We start from the raw sequence: 22,708 nt of genomic DNA on the forward strand, positions 1-22,708 counted from the left end.
CGTACAAAGCCATGTAAAAAATTTGACAGTAGTGAGTAACTGTTCTAAGCAGAGATGCCAGGATTTTTTTTAATGTTTACAGAGTGCTTATTTATCCAACAATACTTTCTCTTCAGAAATTATAACAAGAAAAACTGGCAGTCGCAACAGCGTTTTAGAGCAAACTTAGCAGCTGCACGATTTATATGGGTGGTCTATAATATAACTGAAACTGAAACAAACGTATCCCCAGCAAGCCGTTTTAGTTTTATTTATTCGAACAGTTCTACTGTCAAACTTGAAACTGGTATAAGCGGACCCTAGGGCATATCCAGTAGTGTTCTAGTTCTAGATGCATAAATTATGTCAGTTTTAAAATTTAAATCTAGAAATTATAACAAAATAAACTGGCAGCCCCAGCAGCGTTTTATCTGTGTTTCAAATATAGAAAAAATAGAACAGTAGACAGTAGAACTGTTCGAATAAATAAAACTAAAACGGCTTGCTGGGGATACGTTTGTTTCAGTTTCAGTTATATTATATACCACCCATATGAATCTTGCAGCTGCTGAATTTGTTCTTACGCGATCATTAAAAGTGTCATTATCAGAGATGCAATTTATACAGATTTATCTGTATTATACAGATTTTTACATACGCATACAGAACACAGATTTTCCAAATTCAATACGGATTACCCAAGAAGCAAAAAAAAGCTTTTTCGCATGAGAAATCTATTACTATTTGAATGCAGTGACGAGAAGCAAAGTCTTGGCATCACATTCCTTTTGTGGAATTTGACCTTTCTGTTCCAACAGGCAGATGGAAAGAATTATTGTTCATTGAAATTTAATTTTATTAGTGAATACAGATAAATACAGATTTTTTATAGAGTAATACAGATTTTTTTATGAAAAAATCTGGCATCTCTGGTCATTACTAAAAAATAATACCATTTTAATGAACGTGTAGGGTGCAGTAATAACGAGTTTTCTATGCAAATTTGAAATATCATTACTTAGTCATCATTAAAAATTACAAAAATAATTCTCGTGTAAGGGCCGCTATACGCTGCCGTTCTATTTTGTCCTATATTTCAAACACAGATTAAACGCTGCTGAGGCTGCCAGTTTATTTTGTTATAATTTCTAGATCTAAATTTTAAAACTGACATAAATTCTGCATCTAGAACTAGAACACTCCTGAACATGCCCTTACTCGTGTTTCAAAAATACAAAAAATGAAATGGCAGTGTATAAATATGACAGTAGAATTGTTCGAATAAATAAAACTAAAACGGCTTGCAGGAGATACGTTTGTTGCAGTTTCAGTTATACTATCTCCCATATAAAACTTTCAGCTGCTGAATTTGCTGTTATGCAAAGCGTACAAAGCCATGTAAAAAATTTGACAGTAGTGAGTAACTGTTCTAAGCAGAGATGCCAGGATTTTTTTTAATGTTTACAGAGTGCTTATTTATCCAACAATACTTTCTCTTCAGAAAGGAAACTGTTTAATATGTGCGATGAACTCTTCGCTCAATGTTTAAATATTCGCTTGCAGTCCTTACACGAGAATTATTAATGTCATTTTTAATGATCACTAAGTAATGATATTCCAAACTTCAATGGAGAACTCGTCATTACTGCACCTTACACGTTCATTAAAATGACATTATTTTTAGTAATGACACTTTTAATGATCGTGTAAGGTCCGCTATTGGATTGATAATAATATTGTCACGTGTAAAGGCCGCTTAAGGGTCGAGTTCATTTCAATAGTCTGCAACTTATGCTAACTGGCTGTAAAAAACTTCAAGGATCTTCAGATTATTTGCGAATGTACTCAAATATTTACAGATTCCAGATCTGCAGACAAAAATATAAATGCAGCACCTATAAAAATCAACAGATTTCCAGACTAAACTGCAAACCTGGCATCTTCGGGTCTAAACCAAGTCATGTTTTTCTAGGATGAATTTGGTTTGGAAAATGTCGATGAATTTGATTTCAATTTCTGTTAGGTAGATATCATTTAAAACTTTATAATGTATGAATCCACATTCCTTCGATTTCCATTGAATAAATCTTCAAAATACGTCGTCTATGTTTTCGTCTATGTAACTTATTTACTTCTCTGCTACACTCAGGCAAATCGAGTAGTGAAAATCATAAGACAAATCATATGATGCTTTTTCATACGAACAACTTATGAATTCCACAATATATAACAGAAGTTATGTTTGTCATAGAAATTTCGCACAAAGTTTCTAAAAATTTCGTATGAATTTTATAAGGCTTTGGAATTTGGAATTTCAATTTTCGTGACTTCATAAGGCGGTCTTATAATTCGCATACGACCTTCTTGTGGCTAAAAACTATTGGAAATCATTATGAAATTCCATATATATTTTTTGCCTGAGTGTAGTTCGAAAATAGTTCAATACTGCTATTATAGCGACGCAAAAACTCGAAACGAGTGCTCCTAATTTCACCTAATTTATCTTAGTCAATATATCGAACTCTAACTAATGGTTTTCGTATATTGATTCAAAAGCTGGTTGATTCATCCGACCAAAACCGATTAGGCAGAGTGAAAATTGGGAGGATTTTTTCATGAGGCCGTTCAGTGATCAAAATTGAAAACTTTCCTCAGTTCCCGTTAGGTCGTACGGGCACGTAAATATTTCATTTTAGCAAGACCTGCTGGTTGGATTGAATTTGGTGACCACCCAATTAGGTTTGACATCACGAATAAAGCTCATGTTTGACAGCTATCAGTGGTTTGTTTTCATTTTCATTATTCTATATGTACTTCATTTTGATTATAATCAAAATAAAAAAAAAATAGAATTGATAAAATACCTCCGTTATACTAGTTGATATAAATTATCACAGATTAGGAATGTCCATGATGTACTTACGTGGCACAAACTCGCTGCCCACCGAGGCTACCGTCGTCGTACATTTCAGCACCCTCCGGGAGGTGGCTCTGCAGTTGCTGTTGCTGCTGCTGCATCATCTCTAGTTCAGCCTGCTGTTGTTGTTGTTGCTGGTGCTGGACCCGTCGACTCATGCGCTTCTCCGCCTTAGCCATTGCCGTGATGGAGGCAAATTTCTTCACCATAGTGTAGTGTCGGAAGGCCCGCTGGATCGTAAGGGCTGCGTTGCGGGCTTTGACGCCACCGTACTTGCGCTCCAACAGTTCGATCTGCTTGTCCAACAGATCCTGCGACAGCTCATACCTGGTGTGACAGAGAAGTGTAAACATTAGAAAAATCCAATAAGGTGTCGTTCGTGAAATGCTCAATGATTAAAAAAAAAATTGAAGGTCAAGTTAGCCGAGTGCATTGTTACGCGATAATAGAATGGGAAACGGTGAAGAAACGTTACACTTGAATGTTAGCAATTCTGAACTAGTGCGGTTGGATAAATTCACTGCACCATCAGATAACATTCCATCCAACGGGAAAGGTTTCTTTTTTCTACAAGTGTACACAAATAAGAGATGTTTCTAAATATAGTCCTCGATTAAAACAGTTGACAGTTGGTGTCTGTCTACTACCAGCAGCAAGAATTCTAGATTTAAAACGTGTAAAGGAAAAACGAGAGAGAATCCTATTTACGACGACGGTTGTTGTTTAGCATTTGAAGTACAAGCATTGTAATGCGACAGGGAAAAAGTGTGTTGCTTGATATATTTTTCAATTTTTCCAGTTCCGTACACGTACGAGTATACTGATATGTTGAGGTATGCGAATTAATGCATGTCCACGTGCGGATTATTATGAGCTACAACAACAGATTTCCAGTAGGAGGTTTCCAAAAAAAGTTTAATGTTTCATTTTTGAAAAGATTGAAACAACTCACATCTTTCATAGAAAATCATATCCATATTTCGCATTCTCTTCGTTTGACCTAACATTTCTGAACCGAGAAAAATTAGCTAATTCTGGCAGATGTCGTTCCAGTATACCTATATAGGTACTCTTGTTCGAACAAAATAGGGTTTTACCCTAAGACGTGCATCAATAACGTTTTCATTTTACACATAATTCATTTTTCGGTAGATTCGGTCTTTGCGATAATTGCATAGATGCTACGGTAAGGTTTATATAGATCTGCTAAGTTGTATAACGGTTCAACATAAACTGTTATGCGCTGACGAGTCAAAGACAAACACTTAGGGCATATTCAGTAGTGTTCTAGTTCTAGATGCATAATTTATGCCAGTTACAAAATTTAAATCTTAATTTTATAACAAGAAAAACTGGCAGCCTCAGCAGTGTTTTACTCGTGTTTCAAATATACAAAAAATAGAACGGCATCGTAGACCAGTTTTAAATTTGACAGAAGAACTGGTCGAATAAATAGAACTAGAACGGCTTGCTGGGGATACGTTTGTTCCAGTTTCTGCTCTATTATAGATCTTCCATATAGAACTTCTAGCTGCTGAATTTGCTCTTACTGGAAAACAATACCATAACAATTACTGTGGGATGATTATCAATCAGAATAATCTTTCTATAACTACTGTTATTAGGGAATAAGTTTCCAAGAAGTAGTAGTGATTTATGTACGTCCTTTCTATTTTAATCATTCTTCTATATTGATACAATTTGTGTTATATTTGATTTTTTTATTTAATTTTTAATATTTCAGCTGTTCTGTCATTGTTACTACTTTTGTTATATTTTTGTTTTTACTAGTTTTTTCGCTATTTTTTCGTTACTGAAATTTTCGCTAAATTGTTCTTACTACTTTTGCTTTTGCTAGTTTTCAGTATTATTGACATTTTGAATCTTCAAGGTGCATTAGGTATATTCTCTTTTTCTACTAATTTACCGATTGTTAGCTATCTTTTATTTTTATTATTTTTATTTTTTTCTGTCTTGATTATTTATGCGATTTCTAATTTGTCGATAATTTAAACTATATTTTGTTACTTTTGTTTTTTTGTGTAAATTTTGCTATTTTGGTATTCTTATTATTTTTTTCAGTTTTTGCAAATATCGGGTGAGTAATGTCGGAGACATAACTGGATGACGTGAATACTAAATTGGTTCTCACAAGTTTATATATTGTGTGAATCGTGCAAGGTTCCATTTATTTACATCCAGAATTGTAACGGTGCAGCCATACTAAAGTACGACGAATTCACGACACACAAATCAATAAGACCAATCATAAAAATCTGTTCACCTGCAGAAGTACACACGGTACGAATTACAATGGAAGCCAATATCAAAAAGTTCTTTAATAATTGAATAATAATTAAACTGATACTAGAAGAAACGGTGCTGGCTAAAATGAATGAAGCGTGGCAATTTTTACATTTTATATTACATTATTTACATAGTAGGTACCGCGAGGATGCAATGTCGCTCACTGCATTAAAACCATCCGTCCGTCCGAGCACGAGAGCGACAAACAAGCGTCATGAGCTTTTCTCTTTAATACTTTAATAATAATAGAGTAATTTGTGGTTAATTTAAACTACTGAAAATCATAAATTGCTACCCTGTCGTGTGCAAGAGAAATGTTTGAAAGGCACCCCATAGTAAAGTAAGTCGCATTTACGACAAAACAGATTGAGAAGATCAATGAATGGAAACTAACAGAAAAGATGATTTTGAGAAAAGATACGCCCGGAGACATTAATATAAAAATTGATATTTTTTATTTAACAATTGTTGTTTTTATTATTTCTGCATTTTTTTGCGTATTTTTTTTGTTCGCAGTTTGATTTTTACTGTTTTTACTATTTAAGCAATTTTGGATATTGTCACTATTTTTAATAGGTTAAATGTAACTTTTGCTATTTTTTGGGGTGATTCCCATTTTTGTTAATTCACAATTTCGAAAATTTTTGATATTTTCACTGTTTTAGATATTCTCCGATTTCTTATAGTTTTTTTCCAATTCCAGCTACATTTTCCCATCTTTCTAGCAATTCACGGATACCCTTTTCAAAAATTCGACCGGTTTTATCGCACCTCCGTTGCTAAAAGTGAACCCAACTCAGTGTCCACTGTTATAGCTAATTTTACTAATTAATTCATTTCTTTGCTTGTTCAGTTATTTGTGATATTTTCGGCATATCTTTTTGTAACTAATTTCGCTATAGTTTCTAGCTTCGCATTTATTTTTTACAATTTTTGTTGTTTTCAAAGTTTTTGCTATTCTTTTCCGTTTTGATGCTTTATCTTTACCTAAATTTTAGCAATTTGTACTATTTATGCCGTTTATATTATTTTTATTTCCATTATTTTGCGGTCGTTTGTTCTCACTATTTTTACAACTTTTGCTGTGTTTTACATTTCCTATTGTTGCTGCAGAATGCAATTTATTTGCAACATATGCATTTTTTCCAATAGATTTTTTCTAAATTTTGATATTTTTCCGTTTTTCTTTTTGTTTGGTGAATTTCAAGCCTTTTTACATAAAAAGTTTTCATACTATTTCTGAAAATATTTGCTCTTTCCACAATTTGCATTTTTGTTGAAATCGGTTCAGCCATCTCCGAGAAACTTGCGCGGTAAAAAAACAACACGTTTTGTCGGTCACGTTATTTATACCATCATATCTCCGGAACCAAAAGTCACAGCCGTTTGACATTTGAACTTGATCAATGGCCCGACAGTAGCTTTCAAACGAGCCCAAGTTTGTTAAAATCGGCGCGTTCAAATATCTTCGAAAAGTGCACACACACACCGAGACATTTTCCGATCTCGTCGAACTGAGTCGAATGGTATATAACACTATGGGTCTCCGAGGCTCCGTTCGAAATTCGGTTTTTCCAGCAATTCTAAAACCTTTCTATAGAGAAAGGCAAAAAGCACAGAGAATAAATATTTTCCATCACGACGATGCTTGGCCTCATTTTGTGGCTACGGTTACAAACTAATACGGTAAAAGTGGATGTGAAATTATATCACACTCGACTTTAAGTCCACCCTTGGCACCATACGACTGAAATTTGGTGTGATTGAAGGAGAACAATCGATGGGACTGGTATTTGGTTCGATTCTCCAAAAATGAGAAGTGTTTAATTCCGGAAGTCATAAATTTTCAGAAAGATAGCGCACTGATTCATCCAGAATTCTCTTTCAAAATGCGTAGAGCATTTGATTGATTCTAACAAACTGAAATAGACGCCTCTTTTCCGTGATTGATCACATGACCTATACGGAAGGCTGTTATGTATTTGGCAATGAAATAATTAAAATTTGTATAAAGAACAATTTGGCACACCTACTAATTGAAAACACTGTATGGACTGCATGAACGGGCGAAGCAATTAAATGGTGAGCGGATGATTTTTGCCGGGGTTTACACAACCGCCTTATTCAAAAGTGAATAGCAGGAACAAGTTACTGTTGACAAATACTCTAAAAGCAAAATTTTACCCTACTGGAACAAATGTCTGTTTCGATCATAATTGGACACATTAAGTTTCTGATTCTGGTCTGTCGATCTGTCATCAAACCTGTCGCTTTCGTCAAACACGCTAAGGGCGTTGCAGAACCTATCTCATCGTACATTGCCTTTGGCCATCGCCGTGAAACCAACAAATCGAGTCAAGATACGTTGACTTTATTCGAGTGCTGTCTAGATTAATAGTGCACAGTCACGCGTACTTTTTACCGCATCAAACGACAGTGGAAAGTGTGGATTTGCTTGGGCAACCTTAGAAGTAGCTGAGTTATGAGATTTGAACTAAAATTAGACTCTCTTTCGATTCCTGAATCAAAGTGTATGGCCCTGTGTCAGAATTTGAAAATTTAAACCGATAATAAACGTGTCGTAGAAGTTTGTGTAAATTTAATGTCGTTTTCGTTTTTAAATTGCACTACACCGGTGTAGGTAAGGTTGCACTGAAACCGTTCGTTTTTGCCAATTGCACTACACCAGTGCTACACTTTTTCTGCACCGATACCACTGGTGTAGCACTCATCAAATGTTTGGCGTAGCTCTGTGCAATGGAATCGTTTATGGTAGTCAATGGTTACTGTTTATGTTTTCGTCATTTTTGTTCGTTTATTCATGCCATGGTGTAGCACTGCACCAGTGTAGTGCAAATTAAAAACGAAAACGCCATAATTAATTACCAGACGATTTTGATCTCGAGTCGGCACACACAGTAGGCCGAGTTTCGTCGGTTCTGCGAATCAAGTGCTAGACTAGAGTTCACAGTTTTGGTGGCCGCCAGTAGCTGTTCCACGTTACCCGATTTACCGCGCCGTTTCCGTCGTTGACGTCGGACGATCGAATCCTGCGAGAGAGCGCGACGACTATTGAACACTTCATTGTTCTGATAAGCGGGGGCGGCTGCGGCTGCGGTGGCGGTGGCGGTGGCGGTGGCGGTGGCGGCCACAGTGACCTCCTTCAGGGTTTCATTTTCGGCCGGATAGCACTTGCAACAGCACGAACAAACACAATCACATTGGAACTCCGGTCGTCGATTGTTGGCGGTATCACCACCGGTGGCGTCCGCATTTCGACGCCCAGTATTAACGGTTTCCCAGGTATTGTCACTGTTGTACATTTTCGGTTGACGCTGATGGTTTTGTTAGCAATTTGCACTTTTGTTTCGTTACTGACACATTCGCTGAGTCGTAATGGCCGGCGGTAGCTCTTGTTGTTGTTGTTGTTGTTGTGGTTGTAGTAGTTGCTGCTGCTGCCAGTAGCTTGTCAAACAACATTGTTCTTCACTAGTAGGCCCTGACGGGGAGGGGGCGACGGCGACGAAAGGCACTGTGCTTTTATTTTTTCCACCGTTTCTGCTGCCACTTCCGACGATGACTGAACACGGTCTAATTTAAATTTTGTCAACACCCAAGCACTCGGAAGAGTATTGTTCCACTTGAAACCACTAGCCAGAATAATATGATTCACTTACGGAAGGTTCGTTCGATGATTTATATTACATTTGACTTCTTCATCAACTCAATCTGATTCGTGAGGGAAAATGGATTCCTGTGGATTTTTTGGAATCACATCGTTTTGGTTTTATTGCTACCGATTATAGCAACCTGAAGCGGAACCACAACACACAACCGTCTTCCGTGACAGCTTGAGAGCGTTTCGGAGTAGAGACGGGTGATGTTTCTGGCAATTGGTTCGTTTCGTACTAATAATCCGGAACTTTTTCCTCCGGTCACAAACATGTTAAGATTCGAAAATTTTGTGCGATGTCGTTCGGGAACTTCGAACCGAAAATAGCATCCCGAATCGAACGTGACTGAAACAACAGGTTGGATTTGACTGAATTGGAAAAGTGCGAAAGCCGTGCTTATTTGCGGTTGCTTTTATGTGGTTGTTATCAATAAATGATAAGTTTGAAGAATTTTGCACAACTCTGTTCGTTGATGGTGACAGAACTGAATCGACCAATTTTAACGCTATGCAAAATGTTAATGTATGTTACTTTTTAGTTCACATTCACCGCAGAAAAAACAATACACTGAGGCTTTATCTCCCGACGACGACGGTTGCCCAGCTGTTTACTCATGGATCGGTAGGAACTTTAAGCGTCTGATCGATATAGAAATACACATTCGCACCTTACTGTAAACAAGATAAGATAGCAGATATATATTTCACATGTCCAGGTAGGATGGCCTGCCCTTCTCTAAGTTTTTTTTTACCATAGCGCGTTTGAATCGTTGAAACAAAAACACTTGGCACGGGTACTTGAAAGTAATTAATAATGTTATGCCGTCCTGAAAGGATCGCAATCTTCCACAGAGATTTTCTCTCAGTCCTTTCCAAACTGGTTGCATTTGGAGCGTGGAGCGGCTCGTTCTCTTTGTATGATCCGCACCAAAACCGATGCCGCAGATCAGTTTTTCGCGATCGCGTATTAATTGCATCTGATTATGTCAGTTTCGATTAAGTCGCTCCGATCAATGGACGAGTCAGCAGTCAGCTAGATTCCATATCATCAAAATTTAATTAAAATCTTAACCCGACGATGTTCGGTTGTTTCTTTACGGTCGTGTCCACCACTCGGTCGCGATATATCATCGTGCTTCGGTGGTGGTAGATGGCGACGAGGTACGTTAGGAAACCGACGGTTCTTATGCTCTCAGAAAACTAATGATCTTTTAAACAGTGCTCCAATTTTTGGGTCTTCTTTTCTCGCTACTCGCTACGCGTCTCCAAACAGCCTTCTTTGTTTACATCACACACAACAACTTCACAATCTTCATTTGTTTATTCACATGCGCTGCTCGGCTCGGCTTCTGCATCGGAGATTTCATCACATACCGTCTCATCTCCGCTTTGCGTCCCCCCGGCCAACAGTTCAGGGAAGGTGTTTCCATTCATGGGATGTTTTTTTTCGTCCAGTTCCAGACAAATCACTTGTCCCGAATCCTTTGTGTTCGGCTCAACTTCCGGTGTAGAGCCACACTCGCCGCACTAACCTACCAATTACAATACAATTAGTTCCGTTTCAGAAAAAAAGGAAAAATACTTCCGGCTCTGCATCTCATTTCTTTTGTGCATACATTCTTTTGTTAAAATTTCGGTCACTTTGCTTCTCACAGGATCTTGGAGGACTTGAATCACTACAGCAAAAAAGGAGGACAACATGCGCAGGTGATTAGGAAGACATAAATTTTCGGATACTGGTTCTGACTCGACCCGAACAGCCATTGGCCTGTCTGTCCGAGCCGGATATTGTTCAAATCACGCACTGAATACCTTTGATTGATTCAACGTTGGCTTTTTTTATTTTCCTTCTTGCTAACAACTCCGGCTTGAACACTGTTTAGAAATTGTAATTAAATCGTACCAATTATTAACAATTATTTTGGAACGTGGAAACCGAAAGCTGGATGCTCGGGTCGGCGAGGAGCCGAACGGCGGAAGTAGCCGCGGTTTACCGGTGTTCCAACGAGCCGTGACTGATATCAGGTGCGCCTCGATATGGGTGCCTGCTGTTGTTAAAGCGCGCGCGAAAAATTAAACAGCACACACGAACTAGCAGACCGACCGCTCGTTCCCATCGATGCGATGCGCGAAACCGTTGTGACAGACCGTACGCCCGAGCGTCGGGCGAGAACTGCAAACTCGCGGCCGGCCAAGTCTTTCTTGCTCTCTCGCGGCATGACCGAACCGAGCCGTACCGTGGCCGTCTGGTCGCTAGTTAAGATATGTATACACCCGCTAATTGCTGCCCGACTCGGACCGCGGAGAATCAGCAGCTCATCATCGCATTATTAAGAGCTGGTTGGGGCCCCATGCGTTCACCGTAGGAATGCATTTCAGAGACCTCACTTCAACGCTGACTACCTACTGCCCGAGGAAAAGTGATCACTCGCACGCACGTGAGAGAGAGTTTATGCACCTTATTAGCTCCCATGTGAGTAGTAGCTCTGGCAATTGTACTAGATGTGGGTGAACTGCCGTGAGGGAGTACGTTTGCGGACACTAACGGGTTTTGGTAGAAATAATCAAATTTCACCTATCGAAAACATAGATCAAACTAGATACATCAAATCTTGGGTCATCAGAGTGCCGATTTGGATAATATACACTGAGCAACATGTTTATGAATGACCAATGGGTCGAATAATAAGAGCTGTTTGGAAGAAGTATAAATCAGAGACTATTTTTTTGTAACTTTCTTTGTGAAATGTGAACCAAAACGGTCCTCTGATTCTTCGCATTTTTCTAAACTATCGGAAAGACGAGATCTTTAAGCAGTGCGCAAGTTTTCATTGTGGTTGCTCTAGAGTAATCCCACAAATATCAGGCTTCACATACACTTCTTCAATAAAGATTGTGCCAGAAAGTATGGACGCAATCGAAAACTACTGTCATTTCACAATAATTGAAAATCTGTCAATTTTTTTGGCTGCATTCTGTTGTTTACATTTTTCTGTCGTCACTTGTACAGACTCTCATAGTAACAGACTGGCGAATACCTCTTAGGGAGCCAAACGAACCGTCAAACTCCCATGCTCTAGCATAGGAATTTGACGGTTCGTTTGGCTCCCAAAGAAGTATTCGCCGGTCTGTTACTATGAGAGTCTGTAGTCACTTGTATAGGCGATTGTTTGTTTTCATTAGATTGATTCAAAATACAAATTCAAATTTTATGCACAAATGATGCACGTTTGCATTTCGAAGTCAAATGTTCGTTTGTATTTTTGAACCTTTAAGAAGCACAAGGTACCAAAAACGCAGTTCGAAATAAAAAAAATTACAGGGTTGTATGCAAGACACGACCGATCACGATTACATTAAAAATGAAATAATTCTATGGTACCCATAATAAATACAAAAATAAACATGATGATGCATGCACTAAAATTCACAAATTACAAACTTGATCTTCTTTTAGTGTTTACATGTTTAACGAATGCTCAAAAAGACAATTAGATTCTTTCAGAACAATTGATTCTACTCTATTTTATGCCTTCAACAAATTTTTGGAAAATATCATTTAAATGAAAGTCAATTATGATGATTTCAAAGTTACTTAAAAGTCAACCAAAAAACTCAGTAATAGTGTAATTTTAATGATCCTTCGTTAAAAAGCGTCGATAATCTTCGGAAAGTGTCTGAAAATAGAATGGCAGCATTACAAGGAAGAAAATATGTGACACAGTCCGCAGAACATTATCATTGTTTGGTTTAATAATAGGGTCTGAGGGATTATGCTGAGAGATAGTTCTTTGTATTTAGCCACATTTAATGAAAAATAATTATCTATGATTATCATCATAACACAACTTTATACTGAATTTATTTGCGCGCCACCGTGTTGTTCGTATGTAGATGGAGATTTCAGTATGCAAACTACCCGATGACAAATTGAAACATTTTTAAACTTTTCCGAATCAAGTTATATGAGGCAGATCCATCAACAAATCACAAAGACACAAGCGCTTCAAATTAGGTTCGAAAAATCTATCGCCGATAATTCTAAGTTGGCCTGCTAGTTACCGGAGAATCAAGATAAGCCGTGGGTAAACTAAAGCAAAAATCTGTATGAAATGTTCAAAACGACGAATGTAACAATGAGAGATTCTCTTTGTTTACTTTCTCTTACTTCTTTGTTTACTTTCTCTTGTTGAGAATCTCTCATTGTCACATTCGTCGTTTTGAACATTTTATACAGAAATGTATTCGGACATATATTTATAGATTCCCTTTTGTGCTATAGTAGTTTATACTGCGCAAATCGGACGAGAGTTTGACATCATTCACTAAGACTGTCATTGGCTCGTGAAAACATAGGTCAATTCAATCCAATCTTTCAATAGTATGCAATTGAAATACTTAAGATCTGAGGACAGAGGGTCGCGTGTTGAGTTTTAAATCGACCACGTGGCTCGCTCAATTTCCTTTGCGCATCGTATTTCTCTTGTACTCTCTCTCGTATATGAGCAAACTGTACCGGGTTGCCAGCATACATGTTATTATTTTGATAAGAAATTTTATCACATAAATCTATCGTATGGGTTGAACATTACATAGATTCCAATGAACAATGAAAAAATATTGCGAAACAGAAAATGTGTTTATATACAATGAAACGTCTGTGTGTTTGGCAGCCTTGTCGAGCCAATTTTATTTCTCTCTCCTTTTTCAGAATGCTATCAGGAAACCAAAGCGAAAAAAATGGCGGATGCATTGAAACTGACTTTGTTTCACAGAAAAATACAAGATTTTATTTTTATCGCGATAACATATATGTTTTTGTGTACTAATCGCATCTAAACTAAATTATCTAGACTTTGTCACGGTAGATTTATGATACAAGCCTTCAAAGCCGAGATATTTGATGAACAAATAGAGGTATGTATTTCCGAGCGTTTCAATTTTCAGCAGTTCTTCAGTCAGAAAAGAATATAACACGACCGCTAAACTCAATGAATCATTTTGAAAATTTCACAGAATATTCTCAACTAAATTTCGAAGACGTTGTCAGGTGGGTTTTTCTATATTCTGCACCGTTTCCAAGAAAATATAATTTGAAACGGGAAAATAGCAAAAAACCTACCACTTTACGGTACTGTCCTCAGCCCTTGAATCACGTTACCGCATAAGTTTAAGTTAAATGTTTTCGATTCGATTGGTAGTTAAATTATATAAATTCATCAACAAATGACTGAGTTCTAAGCGTTCAAAATTATGATAGAAAAAGGTTACGCGGTTATTTTTGCATTTTTTCAAACTGACACCCAGCCTCGTACAGTGAAGAGTTAGCAAAAGCGACAATCCAACGAGCGAACGCATATACAATTCAGTCATCACCTCACTGGACGAGCTACTTGTTTCATTCGCAGTCAAACATCAACTGAAATCAAGAAATGATTTCCAGCATATATTCATAGATTCCTCTTCGAACTACGCAGAATGATGCGGTGTTTTTATGCATGACGCAAAGCCTTCTATGCCGAACAAGAAAATGACGTCAATTTAGTCAGCTGGGATTGGTAAATTCTAACCATTTTTTCAATAGTATGCTATTGAAATACTGAAACGACGTTGCCATACATGTTTAAGTTAAAAGTTTTCGAATCGATTGGTTGTTATATTTTTCGCAGTCTCGTGCTAGTTGCTAGTTGCTGTAGATGCTTTTTTTTGACATTGATTGCAGTTGTTTGCTGGTTGTACGCTACAATCGTTTTTGAAACAGAGGTACTGGGTTCACTAGTTACCGGCCTTTGGTTGATGTTATCTTTTTCGCAGTTTCAGTACTGGGTTTGTCGTAGTGAGCAGATTGTTCACAACACTGACGTGTAACCAGCTGATTCTCATAGGTGACCAGCGATTTACAAGGATGTCTTCCGCCCTGACCACAAATTACATAAGATGGAGTTGCCTTATGCAGTCGCATACGTAACACTCGCACGCCATTCCGGACACCGGGGAAAAAATTCCGTCATACTTCTCTTTCGATGGAAAGAATTTTCTGTACTGCGACATATTTTCTCGAACGTAGTGATCACTGACCTGCGGGGGAAGGTCATGTAAACGGATTTCTATGGCACCGTCCACTACCTACACAGGGATTTTGTATTTAACGTTGTCATACTTGATTACCTGTGTACCTCGTGGTTAACCGAAGCGAATGCAATTGCATCTCGTTCAAGTTTAAACATAATGTAAATAAAAGTTAGAAACCTTGTAGAATTGAATGTCACTTACATCATTAACGTCTAGATGCATTCGTTCTTTTAGTAAGATTTCAATTTTGTTTGCTGCTGGTCTAACTTTGCAGTGCTTGGAATTGAGTTTGGTCTTAAAGGCCAAGTTTCAGGCTTTTGTAAATCGTATTTGCCCATTTCGTATACTCTATTGTTCTCTACACTGTATTGTCTTTGTTTCTGTCGTCTCAACTGTAAGCGGTTTTCAACTGTGTTGGACGAAGTGAGAGTTCCAAAGCTGTACGATGCGATGCTTGCGGGGAATCGAATAGTATAATCCTGGACGATGAAATCTACGTGAAATTCGATTATAAATCCTAGTCGGGGTCTCAATATTATACGGAGCGAGTAGGGCAAAAACAGTCCGAAACATTAATTCAAATATCTAATAATCGTTTCTATGAACAGCGAAATATGTATCAAAGAATGTTTAAAAACACTAACATCCATAATTCATAGCCACACCGATAGAATGGTAAAGAACTAAAAATGATACATTCGTATCATTCGACCAATTTAAGAAATTTGGCCAAGGCAATTTCTGGAACAGTCTTGAGAGATATTGAGACGTGCAAATCGAGGAATAAAGACATTATTTGATAAAAAAATTTTATTGTTTGAAGTTCATTTAACTTGTTTAGAATGCCTAGTTGATTTTTTGAAACTTTTTCCTAGACACCATTTATGTAAAAGCAAAATCTTGGCATTCTGTTTAAATCTAATTTTAGGAATCTCATGACGTTTGGTGGCCTTTGTACTGGTACTCGAACGGTGTTTTTGATGTATGTACTGTGCGACATGTCACGCTGTTTAACTGGACGAGTATAAGAAGTAGTCGTAGTCGTAGTTCTTGTTGTGCATTAGATGGAACAGTTCGTTACGAACTGTGCGATTCGAAAGAACTGTAATCATGGCACTATAAAAAATGTCATTCACGCCTAGAAAGTGTTTCTTTCTTTAACAACAAGTTAACATTTTGAGACAATGAAGAAGTTCAATTTATCGGTCCTTTTTAGGACCAATAAATCGATCCTAACTTGAGTGATCAGTTTGATTCGTATTCTTGTCATCCAGTTATGTTTTTGACATTTCCCGACCTCGTTTTTACATGGACTTGATTAGTAAATAATTGCCGGAATAAGATATTTGAAATCTGTTCATAATCCAAGATGTCAATTTCACAGTATGCACATTATAACGGCTATTCCATTATATGTTATGTCTGAACAAAGTTAGTTCGAATTCTTTAAAACATTGGCCACGTACGAAAATCAACTGATTTGACAAGTCATTTCATTCAGTGAACTCATTGGAAAGTATACTATTAAAAAGCATACATACATGATATTGAGTCAACGACGGTGATTTGTTTACATGTACCAACCATCCGCCGGCTTAGCGGTTCAGTGTTAACGGGCGTGGTAGCTGTCATTGTATCGCTTCGAAAAATCTCAGCTCATCTACGGGAGCGGGACATAATAGAGGAGACCAGATAAAATGCGCAGAATTCTGTAAACAACCCGATTCAGCCGAGTCATCGAAGTGCTCTTGAACGGAACGCTTGTAATGTATGACAGACTTCGAATATATCACAGACCTGATGGCTGTATCTTCCAGCGGCAGATGATACTGGGAAAACATGTGAGTGATATATGTATTGCTGGCTGACGGGCGTCTCAAGTATGGTACAAGTGAGATTATTTTTCACCGTCGAACGAAGGAATCGGGGAAGCTCGATGTTTTACTTTTCGGACCGTCGCTTCCGCGTTACGATGGAATGAGTGAATGACATGTGGAATCCACTTTCCAACTGATGTGATGTCTTAGTTGGTTTTCCACTTTAATCCAACAAATCAAATGTGGGATTATACATGTAACTATACAAATTGATTGTTTCGTTTTTACAACGTGAGAAACAATTCACACCACACTTTGCTTCCTTCTACCGGCAGGGTGTATTTCGAAAAGAAATATCTTTTTTGCAGAGTTCGGGGCGCTCCTATCTTCCAGCGCCATCGTTTGGACGGTACCCTTGCGAACAATATAATTTTGGCCTCGTCGCATTTGTTTGATCTTCATAGAGTTGAAAATAGCGCGGAGTAGACACCCCTCCACCCCCGAAAAAAAAGAAAATGATTTATTCGGTATGGTTGAAGATCTCACGTCTCTTTGTGTGGATAGACAGACGGTGCCGAGCGTCCCAACTCCTATTTACGAGACATTTGATCTCGTGTTTACGCTTTCGTCCATCACCGTACACCGCACATTTGGTTTGGATAAGTGGGGCGCCATTTGCGCTTGGTTAAACCTCCCACAGCCGTTCTGATATATTAAAAAAAAACACCAACTGCCACAAGCGGATCGAAGTGCCGTCAGAAACGGAACGAGGCACAATTGTGTCAAACACAGGCAGTTTCCTCCAGCTAAAAGGTTAGATAATGGGAGCACGGTGTACGTAAGCCGGCCTTTAATTACCTTCAATTAACCGAACTATTCGCTCTGAGCTCGACCTCCGGCTAGTTTCACTCTCGTTATTCGCGGTTGCAGCAGGAGATGGTCCGGTTTTTATTCCCTTCTAACTTCAACGGTAATTATCACGATTGCACCATAAGCCACGTCTGCTTGCGAATTCTAGATAATTGTCAGTCTTGTGCTATCTGCCAAGGTAGACATTCGACTGACTTCGTTTCGTATATTACTTTCCGAAAACATTTGCGAGAAGCTGTTATCAGCTACACCTAAGGTGAGACTCACCCGGAGGAGGCTGGAGGCCACGCTTCAGAAACCTCTGAATATGACTTAATAAGTCGTCAATATTGTTGGTTATATTCCTCGGTACTGGATTGATGTTACTTTATTTTATACAAATCAAAGTTTCTATTAAATCTGCTGGATTTTTTTCAGCCATTAGGTCCCAATGCACCTTCGTTACTCGTTTTTCTTGTGGATGTTCCCCACCAAATCCCGCACAGTACGGTACATTATGTTATCAGCTTTATACACTTGTGTTTACCTACTTGGGTGACGTTTGCAGGACATGCAAACCGACGTATATTTGTTTTTCTTTTCGCAGACCTGTTTACCGGTTAAGTTTTAAAGCTTTTCGTTTGTATTCTACTAGCTAATGATCGTTTCTATACGGGAACGATGGTGAACAATAACAACAACAATCTTGAGATCGGAGTACTTGATTACAGATGTTCTTTGTTAGTCGGCTACATTCAACAAATGAGTCATTTAGATATGGGGTAGTAGATTGTACTATTTTTAGAATACACATTTTAATAAATATTGGAATCACAATAGGCCGAAAGGTATGTTTAGAATTCTGTGAAATTCTCTAATCCAATATTTCTGGTTGTTGAAATTAGACCCATATCCTCAATGATCTATGTTTCAAAATTTCCATGTAAATCGTTTGTCACATACGAACATCACCTGGCCATACGTCAACATTACAGATCAGGTTTTGAGTATTCAGGCTTAGAACAAATGGTCGAGTTCGGGTTTTGCAAAAACGACCAAATGATAAAAATGACCAAATAACAAAAATTACCAAATAACAAAAATAACCAAGTCGTTTTTATGACGATAAGAATAATCATAAAACAAATAACAAAAATGATAAACATGACAAGAAATTATGATGACAAAAATGACGAACTACCAAAATTTAAAAATGAAATAAATAACTACTATTGCAAAAATTCGAAGCGTTGACAACAAAGAAAAAAAAATCACAATGACACAAATTGCCAAATGAATTAAAAAATGACATAAATTAACAAACGACAAACATAACTAATCTGACGAGAATGACAAAAACAACATATAAATGACAAGAATGATGAAAATGACAAGAAGAGCAGAAAATTTACAGATAAAAAAAACAAAAATAATAAAATTACAAGACGGGTTAAATAAATACATAAATTATAGAATGACAAAATTTACCAATACACAATATTGTGAAAACGACAAAAAAAATAAACACGATGAAACTGACCAAAAAGAAATAAGTTTAAAAAAATAACGAAAATGCAAAAGAAATAAAAAACGACAAAAATTAAGAAAAGATAAACACAATAAAAATGAAATAAAATTATTAATTCTATAAATAAAAAAAAGGCAAATCAAATAAATGACAATAAAGAATATTACAAAAATTAGAAAAAGGCAAAACTACAATAAAAAAAAACAAAATGATAAACATTATATTAACAAAAAAATGACAATAATGACGAAAATTACAAATATCACAAAAATGACGATAATCGCAAAATCAAAACAAATAACAATAATGACAAAAATATCACAATTTACAATAAAGACATCAAGGAAAATAATGACGAAAATGACCACGAGACTGAATTACAAGAATAATCAAATGTTAAAAATGACAATAACAAAATTAAAATATATGTTAAATGACGAGAAATGTATAAAAATAAAGTGAAAAGACAATGACAAGAAAAACCAAAAAGATAAAAATACCAGAAGTGACAAAATGATAAAAATGACGAAATGATTAAAATTTTAATATTGTCAAAAATTGACGGAAAGGGAAAAAATGACACGAATGACAAAAATTACAAAAAAAAAAATAAATATGACAAATTTGAATAAATTATTTTTTTTTATGTGCTGGTGTGTCAACTTGATAGGGCTGGGACCTATAGATATCTATCTCGCCCGTTAGGTTATGTGTTCGATTATGTTATTATTTGTGATTATTATTATATTCGATTGTAAATAGTTTTACAGTGACTCCCGATGATAGTTTCGCGGCGTCGCAATACTGATTCACTCCAGAACGCAAAAAAAAATCGCGAGAAATACACAAAATTTTATCGCACTAGTGCGAAGCAACATGCTTACACGTTGAGGGGTCCACCGGAAGTGTTGAATAAATTATTATGAAATGAATTTTAAACGCAGTCGAGTATGGGTTTTGAAAAAAAAATTCGAGTTTAATCGGGTACGGACAAATAATAATCCAAATGAAAAAATGACAAAAATAAACGACAATAATTATAAACATTACATAGTCACAAAAATTGCAAAATTGGCTACAAATACAAGATGGCACACGTGACATAAATGATAAACATGCCCAAAATGAAATAAATGACATAAATAAAAACTACTAGAATAATGCAACTAAAACTAAACAAGGACAAAATAAATACAAAAATTTGGAACTGATTAACAGTAAGAAATGACAAAAATAACAGAAATGATTATTCTGTCAAAAATGGAAGAAACAACTAACATGAAAAAAATGACAAAAATGAAATAGATGACAAATACTAAAGGTGACAAAAAACAATAAAAATGACATAAATTGAGAAAAGACTAAAATGACGAATAAAAAAAAAAAAGAATGACGAAACAACCATTAATTGCCAAATTATATTAGTGACAAAAAATGCATAAACGCTAACAATGACAAAAAAATAAATAAAAAGGACACAAATGATAACAACAACAAAAATTCAAAAATACAACAAATGACAGAAATATCACAATAGACAAAAATTACTTCAATGACAATGCCAAAAATGATCAAATGATAAAAACGACCAAATGATAAAAATGACCAAATAACAAAAATTACCAAATAACAAAAATAACCAAGTCGTTTCTATGACGATAAGGAAAATAATAAAACAGATGAAATATGACAAGAAATTCTGATGACGAAAATGACAAAAATGACGAACTGAAAAAATTCAAAAAATGACATAAATGACAATAATTACAACTATTACAAAAATGGGAAGCGTTGACAACAAAGGAAAAAAATCACAATGACACATAAGGCCAAATGAATTAAAAAATGACATAAATTAACAAACGACAAACATAACTAATCTGACGAGAATGACAAAAACAACATATAAATGACAAGAATGATGAAAATGACAAGAAGAGCAGAAAATTTACAGATAAAAAAAACAAAAATAATAAAATTACAAGACGGGTTAAATAAATACATAAATTATAGAATGACAAAATTTACCAATACACAATATTGTGAAAACGACAAAAAAATAAACACGATGAAACTGACCAAAAAGAAATAAGTTTAAAAAAATAACGAAAATGCAAAAGAAATAAAAAACGACAAAAATTAAGAAAAGATAAACACAATAAAAATGAAATAAAATTATTAATTCTATAAATAAAAAAAAGGCAAATCAAATAAATGACAATAAAGAATATTACAAAAATTAGAAAAAGGCAAAACTACAATAAAAAAAAACAAAATGATAAACATTATATTAACAAAAAAATGACAATAATGACGAAAATTACAAATATCACAAAAATGACGATAATCGCAAAATCAAAACAAATAACAATAATGACAAAAATATCACAATTTACAATAAAGACATCAAGGAAAATAATGACGAAAATGACCACGAGACTGAATTACAAGAATAATCAAATGTTAAAAATGACAATAACAAAATTAAAATATATGTTAAATGACGAGAAATGTATAAAAATAAAGTGAAAAGACAATGACAAGAAAAACCAAAAAGATAAAAATACCAGAAGTGACAAAATGATAAAAATGACGAAATGATTAAAATTTTAATATTGTCAAAAATTGACGGAAAGGGAAAAAATGACACGAATGACAAAAATTACAAAAAAAAAAATAAATATGACAAATTTGAATAAATTATTTTTTTTTTATGTGCTGGTGTGTCAACTTGATAGGGCTGGGACCTATAGATATCTATCTCGCCCGTTAGGTTATGTGTTCGATTATGCTATTGTTTGTGATTATTATTATATTCGATTGTAAATGGTTTTACAGTGACTCCCGATGATAGTTTCGCGGCGTCGCAACACTGATTCACTCCAGAACGCAAAAAGATCGCGAGAAATACATAAAATTTTATTGCACATGCAACATGCTTACACGTTGAGAGCTCCACCGGAAGTGTTGAATAATTATGAAACGAATTTTAAACGCATTTCCTTTGTGTGGCCAAATGATCACAAGGTGAATTATTCTATCCCTCACACGTTTAGCATAGCTCATTTACAACATTTTACTAATCGCACAAAGCAACAAGGATGTAACATTTTCTCAGTCGCAGCCGAACTTCTCGACGTTCTCTTCTTTATCATCATGCTTTCGAGCGACTATCCAGTTTGACAGCTAGGTGTCGCTTCGGCAGCAGAAGAGATAAACACAGACAAAATATCTGTTCAGCTTTTTATGACTGCGCTTCGGTGGCATTTATGACATTGCCCGTTATGGTGATATATCCATTTGGACGTCGAACTCATTAACTAGAATACATTATCGAAGTGGTAAGTTTATTGACCGTTGTGAGAATGCGTCGGAAAATTCTAATTATAATTTTTTAGGTCAAACATTTTGTTAGGCTGTAGAAAACGATCATACCAGAAATGGTTTAAATCAAAATTCTGCAGTGTGTTTAGGTCTTGTAAGTATACTACACAAACGAGAAGTTATGAAAGGTGGGATAATTATAGAACCATCCGATGTACTTGACTACATATCGACTAGAACTA

General features: G+C 36.0%; 1 protein-coding gene across 6 annotated transcripts in view; it reads right to left on the bottom strand.

Annotated features, from left to right (window-relative positions):
* Positions 1 to 22,708, bottom strand: part of LOC131435863 (IQ motif and SEC7 domain-containing protein 1) — a 215,131-nt gene that overhangs the window by 6,937 nt on the left and 185,486 nt on the right. For 4 of the 6 annotated variants that reach the window (XM_058604105.1, XM_058604104.1, XM_058604109.1 and 1 more), the window contains one exon: positions 2,903 to 3,223. In XM_058604105.1, the coding sequence (XP_058460088.1) occupies positions 2,903 to 3,223 (321 nt within the window). Of the gene's footprint in view, positions 1 to 2,902; positions 3,224 to 8,089; positions 11,031 to 22,708 lie in introns of those variants that run through there. The other 2 variants (XM_058604107.1, XM_058604106.1) reach the window with 2 other exon arrangements.

The sequence above is a fragment of the Malaya genurostris genome, chromosome 3 (genome assembly GCF_030247185.1).
Source record: "Malaya genurostris strain Urasoe2022 chromosome 3, Malgen_1.1, whole genome shotgun sequence".
Classification (NCBI taxonomy): domain Eukaryota; kingdom Metazoa; phylum Arthropoda; class Insecta; order Diptera; family Culicidae; genus Malaya; species Malaya genurostris.